The 17,473-nt window shown below is 37.5% G+C and overlaps 1 protein-coding gene and 1 long non-coding RNA gene across 2 annotated transcripts; both read left to right on the top strand.

Moving 5' to 3' along the window:
* The first annotated feature begins 3,752 nt into the window (after window positions 1-3,752).
* On the top strand, window positions 3,753-5,157 carry LOC137934640 (histone H1-like). The gene is made up of 2 exons (XM_068779091.1): window positions 3,753-4,070; window positions 4,161-5,157. Exons 1-2 carry the CDS (start codon window positions 3,879-3,881, stop codon window positions 4,809-4,811), a joined length of 843 nt encoding a protein of 280 aa, XP_068635192.1. The 5' UTR covers window positions 3,753-3,878; the 3' UTR covers window positions 4,812-5,157.
* Window positions 5,158-5,784: 627 nt separating this feature from the next.
* Window positions 5,785-17,462, top strand: LOC137934086 (uncharacterized). Its single transcript, XR_011109156.1, has 3 exons — window positions 5,785-5,843; window positions 16,071-16,326; window positions 17,205-17,462. It is a non-coding gene; the product is annotated as an uncharacterized lncRNA (long non-coding RNA).
* Window positions 17,463-17,473: the final 11 nt, after the last annotated feature.

Raw genomic sequence — 17,473 nt, 5'->3', positions numbered from 1 at the left:
ACCCATTCCCACCTCGTCCTTGTAAATCTTACTTAAAGCTGATGCATCCCACCTGATCCCTGCCCCATTTCATACCCCACCCCGTCCTTGTAAATCTTACTTAAACCCGATGCATCCCACTTGATCCCTACCCCATTTCATTCCCCACTTTGTCCTTGTGTGTCAGGTTTGGGGGAACCCATCCCTGATTCAAAACCCATAAGTCATTTTCTCAGCCCTGTCTCTGATATGTAAGGTGAAACAAGAACTTGGATTGTGCACGGTTGGGTTCCCCATGAAACCTGACCTGATGCCCATCAATACCTAAAAATTGCCTATCCTTTAGGTGGATATGAAGGAAATAAAAAATTTTAAAACTTTAAAATTTTGGAGAATGGAAAATCTTTTCATAACAAAAGGAAAATTTTGAATTTGGATATTTATCGGACTTAGATATTTTAGTTTCAATTCTAATTCAAACCCAAAATGTATATCTAATCATATATCCACAACAGATCCATAATTTTTTATATATCCAAAATTTTGGATTGGAATCCATATTGGATCTGGATAATATCTAGGTTTCTTTACACCCCTAACAAATATTTAAGAGCAAGTTCAAATGAAAAATTCTACAATTTCCTTAAATTTGACATTTCGCCCAAATACTCATCATAGATAAATTTATCTTTAGTAAATTTCACATGCCTACTCTCAATGATAACCTTACTCATTGGGTCATACAATTGACATCCCTTAGAATGTTCAAAGTTTCGAACAAATATACTTCTCTTTGTTCCAGGCATCGATTTGTCCTTAGGGCAAGGAATTAATACATGAACAACACATCCACACATTTTAAAGTTGTTAAAACTAGTATCTTCTTAGACCATACCTCGTATTGTGTTCTATTTTGAAAGCACTCTATTTGCAATATAGGTAGAAAGCATAAAGAGTTTTTCCCTAGGAATATGTTGGTAAGTTATCAAGTGACAACATTGATCCAACCATTTGCAAGAGAAAATTATTCATCCATTCAACAACTCCATTTTGTTCATGCGTATGAAACGTGTTAAACATACGAATTATTCCATTAGCTTACCAAAATGTGCAAATAAATTCAAACAATACTCTAATCCTCTATGTGACATGTATTATTATTTTTACCAGTTACATTCTCTTCCTCTAACTTAAACATCTTAAATGAGTCATTCTTATGTAACAAATATACCCTCACATATATCAAATATCCATCTATAAAGGTGATAAATATTATAATCATTTTGACGTTTCACAATTATATGTCTACAAATATTGGACTAAATAATATCAAGAGTATGGTATTTTTTCAAGTTTTTGATAGAAAAAGGCAATTCTATCATTTTACCTATAAAAAATGCAATTTTTACATGTGAGATACTCATCCTTAAGAAATCTACTTAACAAGCCATGTCTAACCCAATTGGCAATCCTATCCTTATTATCCATGAGGTGAAAATGTATTCAATTTATATGATTTTATACATTGTAGCTTGTTTAGAAAGAAGGGGTGGATTTACATGCCTAACAAGTAAAGATATATGTTTTCATTCTATGCAAATTTATAAGAAGACCGAGAATAATAAATCTATTCTTTTTAGGCCTAAAGAATTCCTATCACTTTTTCTTACATGGAGGTGTAATTGACTCGTAAGTCATATGGAATCCTTATTTGACTGACAAAGCTTCATTATATTTGTTTCTAGAGGGCTGGTCCAATACAAAAAGTCGTTTGCAAGACATGGGAAACGGTTGGGATCAACCGTGTATATTTCTAATACTAATTGTTGTGTTTTTTATGACTGGTGATTAACATCAAGTCAATGTAAAAGAGTATGTATTTACTGTGATTGTAAGTGGTAAACATGAAATACTTTTATATAATAAGATTTACTCTTCAAATGAAATTATACTTTCAAGTATGTAGTTTGCCAAATAACTAATACAACTATAAAAAAAACTACCATATTTCAATAAATAATCCACACATATAAGCTTGTTTAAGTGCTCTTCATGAATGAACAAATTTTTTACTCTATAAAAAAAATTATAACTTGCAAAACACGAGTCAACTATTTGCTTAAAGACTGAACAATATTTTCATTTTAATAATGCAATACATAAAACTTGAACTCAAAATATGTGTGAATTTAACCACAATTTACCATTTGATGGTTTTCATTTTTGGTTTACACACTATGGTTCATTCTAAGAAATGATGTTTTGTATATTTTATAATGATCTAGTTACTAATCCATCTATGCGGGTTTATGACCATGTGTACAAAGTTTAACAACCACATCGTAAGGATAGGTATGAGTAAACACGACAGTTATAGATAAAAGAATTTGTAGGAACTTGAATTATAATAATTCGATTTAGTACAAGACAATTTTTATCGAGTAAATTTTTTATATAATAACTTGTTGAAGACAAAGACTTTGGTATTTACCCTAGAACTGGAATTAGCGTATATAAGAAAAATTCTATAGGTTGATAAATTGTAGTTGTGTAACTAATTTGAATCAATGAAGTATATCGGGTTTTCAAAGAGGGGCAAAATAAGTGTATAGTTCTTATGTTATCCATAACATACATACAACTTTATTCTTTCTTGAGTAAAACCTGTATAAACAATGTAACATATTTATGATTTACATGAAGTTTACTAAATTACATTGCTTTATAGTTTTTAATTTATCAAACGCATAAACTTATTATTAAGATTATCGACATGCATAAATGGTTACTTTGAAGATAAAAGGTTAATATAATTCTCTTATTAGTGAATCAAAGTAATATAATTCTTGAAACGCAAATAACTATTAAACCATGAAACACACACTATCGTAAAACAAACAGAGGAAGATCGACAACTAAATCAATTTTGAGAAGAAAAAGAAATTTGATGGTGTACCAATTACTTCTTTGAGTATTAACTGTGAAGAGTTCTAATTGGTTTGTTCAGACCTTTCACTTCTTAAATCATCCAATCATTGATTCAAAAGCTAGAGAGCCAAACCATTGTGTTTTGGATTCTTAATGCCAACAAAAACAAATATCGAAATATGAATCAGAAAAACAAATTATCTGTTCAAAGTGAAACAATAAACTTCTCATGACACACTATGACACCCCCATAGTGACTTGTGCAAGTTGATTCAACTTCGCATGCATATTACGAACTCGTTTGGTCATCAAATTATGTGATTCAAAGACCAATGAGTTTGTATGCTAGATTAGAATTGGATTCTAATGAAAAATCTCCCAAAACTTTAAAGGGTTATCTTAAAAACTCATAAAACTCAATGAAACACATGTTCTACCATGGTTCAGAGTAATGGAGCTTTAAAACCAAAATGCTCCTCAACTACAACACTTCAACGCTCAAGTGAATACTGGTTAGAAAGCTAAACTCCTAAGCTTCCAAACCATCCAAACCTCATTAAAATCCAGTGAGTATGACTCGAGTTAGCTCGAGAGAAAGTAAGGTGAAAAGCACACTCATTTCATGAGAGTCCACCCTCTCAACCCCCATTTATCCATACCTCTCAATTTCGCACATTTCTATCCGTTGATAACTTTTCATCGGAAGGTTTAAATTTAAAATGAAAATGGTGGAGATCCGAGTGAAGTGCCACTTGACCAATCAGCGCAGTCGTTTTAGCCTGCCCCTCTGCGCCGTCGAGTATTTAACAGCTTATGCTTCTCTTCTCTCGTCACGAACGAAGCTCCCTCCTCGGAGAAGTCTGCAGCGCTCTCTCTCTCGTTTTCTTTCTCTATCTGCCTCGTGCCCTTGTTTCTGGTTGCTTCTCTCGTCTCGTGAAACCCTAGTTTTCTTCACTATTTATTTTCGTCTAATGGCGCCGACCGAAGAAGTTGTGGAGAATCAAGACCTTGCCGCTGATTCAAAGCCGGCTGATGCGGTGGAAGAGAAGCCAACGGCCACAGCGAAGCCGAAGAAGGCGAAATCTACCAAGGAGCCCAAAGCTAAGAAGGCTCCAGCAGTGAAGAAGCCTAGGTCTCCGCCGTCCCACCCTCCATATGTCGAGGTAGGTGATGGCTACTTTTAGTTAGATCTCTTTTACAATTGTGAATGTGTTGAAATCTAAATCTCGCTTTCCTGCTACTGGATACTTCAGATGATCACTGAGGCGATCACTTCATTGAAAGAGCGCACCGGATCGAGTCAATATGCTATCACGAAGTTCATCGAGGACAAGCACAAGGATCATCTTCCTTCGAATTTCAAGAAGATTCTGCTCTTCCATTTGAAGAAGCTCGCTGCAGCTGGGAAGCTGACGAAGGTTAAGAACTCTTTCAAGCTCCCTCCAGGTCGCTCTTCCGCTCCCAAGCCCGCTGCACCTGCTAAGCCGAAGACTGCTGCCAAGACGAAGCCGGCAGCTGCAAAGGCAAAACCTGCTGTATCTGCTAAGGCTAAAACTGCTGCGAAGCCTAAAACCGTGGCAAAGGCGAAGGCTGCTAAACCGAAGACAGCTGCAGCGAAGTCAAAACCCGCGGCTGCGAAGCCGAAGCCTGCGTCCAAACCGAAGGCGACTGCTAAGCCAAAGACTCTCAAGTCTAAAACTGTTGCTAAGCCGAAGCCGAAGATTGCAGCTAAGCCCAGACCAACCAAAGCAGCAAAGACTTCCACCAAGGCTTCTCCTGGAAAGAAAGCATCTCCAGCCAAGCCGGCCGTGAAGAAAACCCCTGCGGCGAAGAAGCCGAAGAGTGTCAAGGCGTCAACTAGATCTGCTACCCAGAGACGCGGAGCCAAGAAAACAAGAAGTTAAAAGACTGGGCTTTGGATTCGCTGGTTGTGTAAATTACTTGGTGTGGAGGGCAGTACTGGGAAAGGTGATGATGGAAGAAGAAAGTTTGTAAAACAAAAAACTTTTTTGCTTTTTAATATTTTCTTTTGTTTGTAGGGAATTTATGATTTAGTTTTTTCTTTTTCCTTAGTGATGGGGATTGTTCGTATTTGTTATGATCCTCTCGAGGGTGTAATGGAGAAGGAGAAAAAGTTCATTAGCAATGCTAATCCCCTCGTTTCAAATTTCGTAAACATCTCTGGTTATCAGTGTTTAATACTAGAGTATTGTTTTAATATCATCAATGCGATTGGTTTGATTTCTGGAACTGTCAAGTTTTTACTCCCGTGATAGCTGAAGTTTCGATGCGCAAGCTTGATCATGATCGTGCTTTGCTCGTTTTCTTTTTTACTTTGAAATTTCTGTGTTATTATACTTTATATCGTGTCGTTTGCTCCCAACTTTTGACGGATCTCTCAACTAACATGTTCCTGTAATGCATACTGATTCGGAAGGCTCCCGCATTTGTGATTGTTTGGGTGGCATTGCGTGCCTGTGATTAGATTTGGTGACATTGCGTGCCTGTGATTGATTTGGTGACATTGTCGTACCTCTTCCTGATTCTACTTCAGAACTTATCTGTTACTTCGTATATATCCTTTTTCTTTCCATTGCTTGTGACTAGTTATCATTTATCAATATAGTTTATCATGCGTAGTTTGGAGAGTGAGTGAAAAGTTCATTGTATGCATCTATAATGTAGTAATATTTGTTTTTCTTTTACCACACAGACTTAAATATCGTCAAGATGTTTTCTTTGAATTGCTTCGATGTTGTTATTGTTGTTCTTGTGCTTCTGTGTAGTTACTCTATTTCCCTTTAAACATATTGCTTATCTATAGTTTTTTCTTGTTTATGTTAGATCCTTCATTGCTGATGTAATTTTTTTTCCTGTAGGGTCGTTGATTTTACTGTTGGAGAGGCTAGGGCTGGGGCTGCTTCGGTTCCATGCAGGTACTCTAAATATGTAAAGGAAATCTGTGGGAATCTCTGACGGCTAAGTTGCATTTTTCTTGATAAAATAAAAGTTACGTTCTAATCAGATTCTTTGTTCTGGAATAAGAAAAAATGGCTCACGTCTTGTTGAAGTTCTATTACTGATCAGTAAGTGGTTTTCAGTGGAACCAAAGCAAAGATTTTGTTTCATCATTTTTTGAGGACAAGTTTAGGTCTAAAGAAAAGTAAGGCAGGACTACTGCGTAGAAGATATCTTTTGGAAATCTCGAGTTGGTAAAATCAATTGAGGCTTGTAAATGGTTATAAACTTACAGCAGAACTCTGAGGAAGGTGGTTTCATGTTGTAGCCGTATTATGTGGAGTATGCAAGATAAGGAATTTAGACATATTGGAAGTAACAATGGTGCAGCAAGGAGAAGCTCATGAATTGTTTTTAGATCTTAGCATGCAGTTATTCTTCTTCTCTCCATAAACGTGGGATGTATTCATTCGAAGCGGTTTTACTCAAATGATCATGATTCGGAGGGTATTTTTGTTGCCACTTTTTATAGCATGCTAGTAATGATTGGTAAACCTATTTTTACAACTGACAGGGCAATTGAGAACAAGAATTTGCAATTACTGTTGCTGGTTGGATACAGTCAAGATTAGCTAATCCTTGTTTGGTAAAGAATAATTGTCACTGCTCTCTAGCTTACAGCATCAAATACCTCCAGTTGTCTGTAATTAAAATGTTCTCATATGATGATTTTTCTATTTTATGTAAGTGTCTCATCAATGCCTGCTTGGACTGGGTGGTCGGTGCTTTTGCAGTCAGAAACGCCGGGACGTGTGTAAATTGGTCAAAACCATGTTGACCAGGCTGGGTTTGCTTTTTCAATCGATGAAACTGTTGACCCCAAGCATGGTAGGGGAAGGAGTCCATGTTGACAGTTGGGGGGGGGGGGACCACATGGTTATTTTTGGAGGGCGAGAGGGCCCTGCCATAGCAGCAATCAAGAGCAAGTGTCCACGGAAATCAGAATTGCTGAGGTGGAGGAATTCTCTCTTTGTGAGGAGTCAGGTGGAGACTTGGCCAGCAATGTCATGATTTGGAGCGTATTTCTGTTGCTAGTTTAGAGTGTGTTAGTGATAATTGAGAAATCATATTTTTACAACTGCAAGGGCAAATTATAGCAAGTATTCAGAATTACTATTGCTGGTTGAATACAATCAAAATTAACAAATACTTATTTGGTAAGGAGTAATTGTCACCATACTATTTTACTGAGGGGCATAAGTTTATTGCACCTATCAATGACAACTTTGGAATCTCCTTCAATGATAAGTGGACTTGAGAATCGGTCTCGGAGGATCTTGAGGCCCTGGAGTAGCCCAACAAGTTTAGTGGAGGTGGAGTCGGAGATGCCCGAAGGACCGGCGAAGGAGAGGAGGAGGCTGCCGTTATTGTCGTGAATTACTCTGCCAAAGCCGGTGGGCCTAGAGCAACCAAAAGGACTGCCTTCGAAGTTAACCTTGACGTAACTGGGGGGACCGCATGGTCATTTTTGGAGGGCGAGAGGGCCCTACCATAGCAGCAATCAAGCACTAGTTTCCCTGGAAATCAGAATTGCTGAGGTGGAAGAATTCTTTCTTCGTGAGGAGCCAAGTGGAGACTTGGCCAACAATGATTTGGAGGGTATTTTTGTTGCTAGTTTAGAGTGTGTTAGTGATGATTGAGAAATCCTATTTTTACAACTGCAAGGGCAAATTATAGCAAGTATTCAAAATTACTGTTGTTGGTTGAATACAATCAAAATTAACAAATACTTATTTAGTAAGGATTAATTGTCACCATAGGGGGCAAAAGTCTATTGTACCAATCAATGATAACTTTGGAATCTCCTTCCATGATAAGTGGACCTGAGAATTGGTCCTGGAAGATCTCGAGGCCCTAGAGCAGCCCAGCAAGTTCAGCGGTGGTGGAGTTGGAGATACCGAAAGGACTGGCGAAGGAGAGGAGGAGGCTACCATTATCATCGTGAATTACTCCGCCAAAGCCGGTGGGCCCAGGGCAACCAAAAACACTGCCATTGAAGTTAACCTTGAAGTGACCAAGGGAGGGGCAGGGGGACCACACGGTCATTTTTGGAGGGCGAGAGGGCCCTGTCATAGCAGCAATCAAGCGCCAGTTTCCATGAAAATCAGAATAGCTGAGGTGGAAGAATTCTTTCTTCATGTGGAGCCAGGTGGAGACCTGGCCAGCAATGTCATGATTTGGAGGGTATTTATGTTGTTAGTTTAGAGTGTGTTAGTGTAATCCTAGTTTTACAACTGCAAGGGCAAACTATAGCAAGTATTCAAAATTATTGTTGCTGGTTGAATACAATCAAAATTAACAAATACTTATTTGGTAAGGAATAATTGGCACTGACTCACTATACTATTTATAGAGGTGGCATAAGTTTATTGCACCTATCAATGACAACTTTGGAATCTCCATCAATGATAAGTGGACTTGAGAATTGGTCCCGGAGGATCTTGTGGCCTTGGAACAGCCCAACAAGTTTAGCAGAGGTGGAGTTGGAGATACCCTAAGGACCGGCGAAGGAGAGGAGGAGGCTGCCATTATTGTCATGAATTACTTCGCCAAAGTCGGCGGCCCTGGCAACCAAAATCATTGCTATTGATGTTATCCTTGAAGTGATCAAGGGAGGGGTGGGGGACCACATGGTCATTTTTAGAGTGCGAGAGGGCCCTACCATAGCAGCAATCAAGCGCCAGTTTCCACGGAAATCAGAATTGTTGAGGTGGAGGAATTCTTTCTTCATGAGGAGCCAGGTGGAGACCTGGCCAACAATATCATGATTTGGAGGGTATTTTTGTTGCTAGTTTAGAGTGTGTTAGTGATGATTGAAAAATCCTATTTTTATAATTGCAAGGGCAAATTATAGCAAGTATTCAAAATTACTGTTGTTGGTTAAATACGATCAAAATTAACAAATACTTATCTGGTAAGGAATAATTGTCACCATACTATTTACACGGGGGGCAAAAGTTTATTGTACCAATCAATGACAACTTTGGAATCTCCTTCAATGATAAGTGAACCTGAGAATCGGTCCTAGAAGATCTTGAGGCCCTGGAGCAGCCCAACGGAGGTGGAGTCGGAGATACCCAAAGGACCGAAGAAGGAGAGGAGGAGGCTATTGTTGTCATCATGAACTACTCTGCCAAAGTTGGTGGGCTCAGGGCAACCAAAAGCGCTGCCATTGAAGTTAACCTTGAAGTGACCAAGGGAGGGGGGAGGGGGGACCACATGGTCATTTTTGGAGGGCGAGAGGGCCCTGCAATAGCAGCAATCAAGCGCCAGTTTCCACGAAAATCAGAATGGCTGAGGTGGAAGAATTATTTCTTCGTGTGGAGCCAGGTGGAGCAATGTCATGATTTGGAGGGTATTTCTGTTGTTGGTTTTAGAGTGTGTTAGTGATGATTGGGAAATCCTATTTTTACAACTGCAAGGGCAAATTATACCAAATATTTAGAATTACTTTTGCTGATTGAATACAATCAAAATTAACCAATACTTATTTGGTAAGGAATAATTGTCACCATACTATTTACAGCTATTGAGAGTTTGTTACACTAGATAATTGTGTTAAGGAATAGTCCCACATGGATTACTGAGTACAAAGATCTTGAGTTTATTAGTTGGAAAAGAGGTTTCCTAAGTTGGCTAGTCATTTTGGGATGGGCATTAGACCCATCTTCACATCGTATCAGAGCAGGTACTCATATGTGGGCCTGTACCTAAAAACTATCTACTTGTAGAGCCACAAAAGAGGGCCTACACCTAAACTATCCACTTGTAGAGCCACAAAAAAAGGCTTCCACCTAAACTGCTTATTCCGAAATTATCTACTTGTAAAACCACAAAAGAGGGTCTACACGTGAGAGGAAGTATTAAGGAATAGTCCCACATGGATTATTGAGTACAAAATTTTTGAGTTTATTAGCTGGAAAAGAGGTTTCCTAAGTTGGCTAGTTATTTTGGGATGGGCCTTGGACCCAATTTCACAAATTGTACAAGTGATTTAATTTTTCACACATGTTTTTGGAATGACATACCTCCAGCTATATGTAATTAAAATGTTCTCTGTGGTGATATTTCTATTCTATGTTGTGACTAGGTTCTTTGGCTCAAAGGTCACGTTGGGGGTTTTATTAAAATGTCATCTGTGGTGACCTTTCTATTCTATGTAGTGACTAGGGTCTTTGGCTCAATGGTCACATAGGGTTTTTTTACTGTGAGGTCTCAGGTTTTTTATTCTATGTTGTGTCGTGTGTGTATGTGTAATCAACATTCAAAAAAATCTTTCTATTCTATGGAAGTAACAATATTGTCAGACCCAGATTATTCTAGCTAATTTGATGCATTTGCTAGATCAGAAACACTGATGCATTTGCTAGATCAGAAACACTGACCTGTGAATGGTCAAAACAAGATTGGTTGGGCCATGTTTATTGGTTTATGGATGAATTGGCTGACCCAGTTTTCTGCAGCTTTAGAGGGGGAGAGTTATGTTGTCAATCTTATCCATTTATCATTGATTAAAACGGAATAAAATTTGTTAATTTTGCCTGATTACCTATTTACTATTTATTAAATGGAATAAAAGTAGGTAAGGGTTATTTCGTACTACCCGATTATGTATGAGTAATTCATAATATTTTTTATTTGAGCTAATGTATGTTTAATACATGATTCAAGTGTTATTTTTTAAGGATTTTGTGATATTCTTTTAGTGATTTTGTCATGCATTAGACATGAGACTGTTCTTATGCTTTTTATAGGATTATGTATTTTTTATAACTTTTGTGAATTTATAAAAAATTTAAGTAATTTTTGTTATTATTCTATTTATTTACCCAATTACCTGTTCTACCATTCTATAAATAGGTAAATAAATAGCATATGGAATAGTATATTCTGTGTAACGGTATATCACATAGCAAATAGGTAATACATAAATGGAATGGCTTATTCTGTTCCATTTACATGCGGTTTACACCCCTAGGGAGGAGCCATTGATGTCTGATGTACTTGCTTGCTCCTCTCTGCTTCAATGTCTGTGAGGGAGGGGCCTCTGCTCACTCCTACAACCAAAACTGAAGGGTGAAGGGTCGAGCTTCTCTGACCCCAATCATTTTACTTAAAAATTTTTAAATCAATTTATCATGTTGATGACCTCATCACTGGTTGAACCACTGGTCGAACCTGGTTGAAGTGGGTTCATCTTGACCTGGTCACTTCACCAGGTCATTGCTTAGGTTGGGTTGAATAACATTGGTATGGAAGGGTTATGGTGCTAATATGTGACCATGAGTATTTGTAGCTTCAGAAATGTCTCCTAATGCCTTGATTTTCTTTCCTCTGCAATCCAATATCATCAGGTTATCTTTCACTTTTGACTTATTATGTGAAATATGACCGTGTTGTGTTTTTGTCTCATAGAAGGTATTTGAATTGTCCATAGGAATCTGTTTTCGTCTTCCCTTTCTGTTGTTGTCAGCCATGATTACAGTGCAGTACTTTTTTGTGGAAGGGTGTATTCAGTAAGCCAGAAGTCAAAGTGGGAAAACATATACAATCAAGGAGGGGGGACTCCTAACAATGAGGGATCGGAGGATGGTCTACTCTATGGCTAACAAATCAGCTACACTATTCACTGTTCGATGAATATGAGTCCAAGTACATAATATTCTTCTCCAAATCTTGATTTTCATGAAAGCAAATCCAATGATGTCAAGGAGGGTCCTTCTTTCTTGAGCACCAGCTAATGAGATTACTGGAATCACTTTCAATATTTATTCTGCCATGAAAAACTACATTCCATGCCTTAAAACCTGGATTTCAGCTGATGGAGAGTATGAAATAGGAGGCCAGAATCTCTCCTCTTGATTCCAGAACATTATGACCTTGCTTTCCTTTTCTTATTGTGCTGCCGTAGTAATGTAGTGTATCTGACTTGAAATCAGCAACATATTTCCTTTGATGATTTGATAATCTATCACCAAATTTTTTATTTCATCTTCGTATGAGCCTATTAGTAGACGCGTGCATTGTAGTCGTGCGTGTTAGCAGTTATTCTTTGTGTGCCATTTTGGACATCTTTGGGTTTGTTTTGTCAACTTATTGTTCTGCTGCTATTTTATCATTGTCCAAGAGTTCTTCTCCAAGAGGATGAAAAACTGGTAGAAAGTTTTTCTCAAAATAGATTGAAATAGTCTAGGCAACTTAAGAGGCGGTTGATATGTTCCTCTATGCTTTGCATGGACTTTGTCATGATAATTTCCCTGGTTTACATGATTCTTGCATGGTCCAGTTCCGTTTTTGCATGTTCTGCATGAACTTTCTTTCCTCGTTCTTACCAGTTAAGGACAGATGCTAGTAAGTTTGTAAGTGGTAAGAGGGCTAGCGTGAAAATTCAAACATTTATCAGTAAAGTCAATATGACCAGATTGATTGCAGACCTTAGTAGGAGTACAAGGTTCCTTGAAAAATGATTCTTCTCTTTGGTGCAGTGGAATTCATTTGGATCTACTTTTACATAGTTCATAGCTTCTCTTCCCGTATGGATTTTTGCATGGATTCTTTGGTTATTTGAAAAAATAAATATTTTTTCTAAAAGATTATCAGGGACTGGTTAGAAGCTTTCATTCAAAACTAGACAATCAGTACAAAGACAAGAAGTAATGCTACTTGATCTTGATGTGCGACAATTTCCTGCATGATTGTTGGCCATTGTTTTATACTGGGAAAATGAGAAAATGAATGGGAAAATGAATGCATGCTGTGTCAAGTCACAAGGTCTAAAATTTGTTTCCTTTATTGTCAAAAGATTGAATTGGGAAAGTTTGTCTGCTCACTTGCTATGAGATAGTAGACGAGCACTTGACTTGGAAAGATTTTCCTCAAACATGGCTTTTTATCTCTTAATGAAGGTTGTCTGTGGTTAACTGATTTTTGAGTTATCTGCATAATTTCGGTGCTTATATAAACATCAAATGGTGTTAAAAAAGTGTTAATGCCTCTTTCCACTTCTCCGTTTCATACCTCATTGCTCGTTCATCTTTCTGCATGTCTCTGGCAATCAAATTATAAGAATGATACTTGTTTGTCTTTGGTCTGGACCACGAGCTAAACAACATTTAATTCTTGTACGTATTGTCTCAGCCATGAAGCTAAGGTGAGATACAGATTATAGATAAATTCCTGTTCAACTGAAGCTTGATATGGTTCCTACAAGGCTGGAACTTCTTGAAATGGAAGGAGAGACACAAGAAAAGTTTCAAGTTTGACAAGGAACAGAGAGCATTTAAGAAATAAGATTCTGTCATTGATGAAGGAGAATTTTAATTGGCCATGTTTTGTTAAGGTGTTGATTATGATGTTTAGTATACCAGTAAACTCACTTGGTTGACATCTTTAGAAAAGATTCAGGATTGGAATCCTGACATTTATTTTTAGAAGAAAAAGATGTAGGATTAGAAAGATCCTGTATTTGTTATTTGGAAAGAGACCTCTTAATTGTGGTCAGTCATTTTGTGATGGCAGTTCGGGACCACGTAGGTACTTTTCTCCTGACGTTCTTCAGCCCCATTAGTGCTGCCAATAATGCTGAAGCTGAAATAGGGTATTAGTCCAAGGTTAGAAGCTATATAAGCAGAGCTGCTAAAAAAACAAAAAGAAAGGCTGTAAAAGGAGAAATTCTCAGCCCTAGTCCTAGTGACAGGTGACTCAGCCATTGTAATCCATCTGGATGAAGGAAAGTGTTCTTCCTCTATGACAATCTGGTTATATATTTGATGAAGTCAAGTTATATCATGGTAGCACACAAATTACTTTCTACAACTATATAACCTTGTTATTGCATTTTTTAAGGAAATGATGGGAATGTATTTTTTGTAAAAATACATCTCCAAGGACCATTAGTGCCTCATATTTCCTGAAAAACACTTTTAAGGCAGAAAATTTGTACTTGGAAAACTTAGTTGAAACAAATTATTTTCTATAACTATAATGTTTTGTTAGTGATTTTGTTTTTATGGAAATGTTGGAAAAGTATTTCTAGTAAAAATATGTAGGACTATTAGTGCCTCATGTTTTCAGGAAAATGTTTTGCCTGAAAATTCTTACCAAGAATCTTTTTTGGTAAAACAATTTTTGGCAAAAAAATTGCTTTCTGCAATTATAAAGCCTTGTTAGTGTATTTTTTGTGCTGCATATAATATCTCAGATGTCTTGGCTAAAGAGAGTGCCTCTAGGCCCTTCTCATCTGTTGTAGCTAAATCCTTTTCTATTCTTGTATCTTTGCAAAGAAATAAAAGCCAAACCATCGTTTGAAGAAAAGTTTTGTGATGGACCTGGATCTAACTTGAACATGATCATAGAGTGTGTAAGGATGTATATGGATTGGTTCGGTGTGGGTTATTTGAAATCCCCCGACCTGGCATCACAAGCCCAAACCAGAAACCTGTCCCTATGGTAACTCTGACAAGGTTGGAAATTCATCATTTCTCCACTCTATTCCTAACCTCCCCCACCCTATCCCTGCTCCATCCCCATGGTAACATCCCTGGCCCATCCTCGTGACAACACCCATCCTTGATTTTTTAAAACACCCTCATTTGTAGTAAGTATATCTTTCTCTCTTTTTTTTAAATGTTATTCATGTATTGCTTTAAGTGGGGAGACTTTAAGTGTCATTTAGTTTTTGGCAAAACTATTTTTGTTTCCTCTAACACTGTCTTTAGTAACCTTTTAAATAAAGTTAAAAGGGCAGTATAGTAGTAAGACTCCACGGGTTGGGGTTAGCAAAACTCGTTCCTGTGTCGAATTTGCATGTATTGTTTCGCCTCTTCCCGGCCTTGCTTGGGGGGGCTCCCAGTTGAACTTCCCCTTATCCTGCACCCCTAAGAGCTAGTATATGTGGTCTCTACTTAAAATTATCTGTGTAGGAGTTACAAAGGAGATTTATATTTGAGGGGCAGTTACAAAGAAGGCTTTACATACGATGGGGGAGTGTTTGAATATTTTCACTTAGATCCAGGATTAGAAAGATCATACGCTTACTGTATAGAAAGAAGTTTACACACTTTGGTTTGTCATTGGAATGGACCTGGACCTAACTTGAACTAATATATCAGTATATTAGGGACATATAATTTGGATGCTGAAGGTGGAGAAGATGCTTCAAGTCTGCTTATCCCTCACAGTATGATATTGAAGATCAAGCCAAATGACTTATCATATAGTCTGTATCAATCTATTTTGGAGTTGTTTTGTCATGTGATTTGATGCTCCTGAGTAAATGATATATGAACCAACAAAATTAGAAAAAAGAATACGTAAGGTAGCCAAAGTAGCTAGTGTACAGGTAGGGACTTAATTACCAGAAGAATAATCTCTACAGGGATGTTGTGGGTAGCCACTGTAAATGTGAAAATGTAGCTTGAGAGGCTCTCGCTGAAGTAAGATGAAATGCCGGCACCAGACAGTACTGTGATTCTTTTCTGGTACTGCATACAATATAAAAATGGTCTGGCAGTGGTTGCTTTTAGTAATACAAAAATGTCTGCACAAGAAGTTTTGATGTACTGACTTGGTTCAGGAGTAAGTCACTAGCCAAGTTTTACTTTAACATAAAAATTGGGCTGACTATGTTTTTTTGTTTTAGGTCCATGCTTGCAAGCAGCCACCCTTCTCTCTTATTTATTAATCATAGCGAAAGATATACAACATTCTGCCAATGCTGTTTGGGATCAGTTAACCCAGAAATTGGAGTTAGAGAATTAGATACATGCCTCATGAGAATGTGCATTAAACAGTAACTTCTAACATCATTTATTTGATTGTATGGATCTTTGAGTTGATTCAATGTAATAGCCTGCTTTGTTTGGATATTTTCTTGTATTTTAAGGCTATCTTTCCATGAATTTACACACGGAATTCTCTGCTTTCTTTTCTGTAGCCATAGGTTTACTGGTGATCTTTTCCTCCATTAAGTAGCTCTCCATTTCACCATTCAATACTCTTGGGAAGGTCTTTGTTTATGGAGTTTTAGTTATGTCGGTCATCTTGGGATCTATTCTGTACATGTTGCATCATCCAGGGTAGAAATCATGGGAGAAAGTATCTAATTTGAATCATTAGTCTAGATAACAGATAATTTGGCTATGTAGGTTAACACTGTTGAGGTGGTGGAAATAAGCGGAGGTGGTTTGCTTGGGGAAGAGGACACAATGAGGGACGTGGTGGTGCTGGTCAGTAAAGACATCGTATACAGTGTGGCAGTACAAGTCATACAATCGATGCCTGTTGGTCTGTGCATGGAAAACAAGATTCGGCAAAAGCAATTCAGCTTCAGGAAATTCCAGGCATTCCAAAAAAATTAAAAGCTAATTTCTTTCATCTTCCAGCACTATGTCAGCTTTATAGGTATGTGCGCCTCTTCCCATTTTCTTCTCCCATTTCTTGGGTCAATGATTGAGGGGCATTTAATTTTTTTTTAACTTATGTGGATTTCATTAATACGTATAATGCAAATAGGCCAGAAAGACAAGCCTAAGATATTAAATACTAGAGAAAGACGAGATGCCCTTCACTTTACCAGCTGATCAGATAGCTATTACTTGCAAAATTTCAGCCCCAATCTAATAGGTCTGTTCCTTTAGCTGATGGTTCATAGCCACAAATTCATGGCTCTGGCTTTTTGCATATCACATTATGTCATTGTCTAATGTTTTATATGTACCTCGAATTCCACTTAGTCTTTATTAGTTAGTCAAATAAAAAAAAAACTTTTAATTGCTCTGTCACCTTCTTTCTCTTCAGTAGCCATCTCTTCCTGCGTTGCAACGTTAAGGTTCATCCTTAAAGTCAGTTTTAAACTTATAATGTGAGTCATGTCAATGAAGGAAGTGTCTTTGAGTGTTCTTTCCGCCAAGGGATGATAGAAAGTCTTTTGAGTCTTTTTTTATCAATATATCTGCTAATAGTCTTTTTTAGGAATATATCTACTATTGGAGATTGTGATTAGGGGTGGCTTAAGTCGAGCCGAGCTCGAACCTGCATATGTTCGAGCTGGGTTTGATTTAAATACTTTGAACTCGAGTTCGAGACCTCTAACCTAAAATTGGAAATCGAGCTTGAGTCCAAGAATTTTTAAATGGTGTTGAGGAGGTAAAAGACTCTCCGGAAGTATTTGGGACAATTGAGGCATTGTTTTGGGGAAGAGAAGTGGCAAGAAGTGAAGGTGGTATATTTTCTTTCTCAAAGGAATTATGTTACAAACTTTGTTTTTGTTTTTTTTTTAGGGGGAACTATGCTGCAGACTTGTTGATTGAAATAAGGCTGGTTGGAGCAAAACTAACTGATACTGTAATTAAAAAGAACATAATCTACTTGTTGAAGAGATTCCATTGTTAAATGACAAGAACAGTAGCTTTGGTTATGTTAAAGTGACAAGCTCTTTCTTTGTATAACCCGGATTATTTTATGTAGGCACCTCAAAAGGCTGTATGTAGAATTTTAATCACATAGCCATATGGAATTGCAAGTTTCTCTAATGTTGATTATACAGTCT

The sequence above is a fragment of the Aristolochia californica genome, unplaced genomic scaffold (genome assembly GCF_029961685.1).
Source record: "Aristolochia californica isolate CCGP_79_NKW_82.1479 unplaced genomic scaffold, dmAriCali1.0.hap1 SCAF_6, whole genome shotgun sequence".
Lineage (NCBI taxonomy): Eukaryota > Viridiplantae > Streptophyta > Magnoliopsida > Piperales > Aristolochiaceae > Aristolochia > Aristolochia californica.
This window is presented reverse-complemented; position numbering and strand designations above follow the sequence as displayed.

Excerpts from the sequence above, each read along its gene's own strand:
- LOC137934640 (XM_068779091.1), top strand. The coding sequence starts at position 3,879 with ATGGCGCCGACCGAAGAAGTTGTGGAGAATCAAGACCTTGCCGCTGAT. Across the intron at positions 4,071-4,160 it reads CCCACCCTCCATATGTCGAG|ATGATCACTGAGGCGATCAC; the intron begins GTAGGTGATGGC and ends TGGATACTTCAG.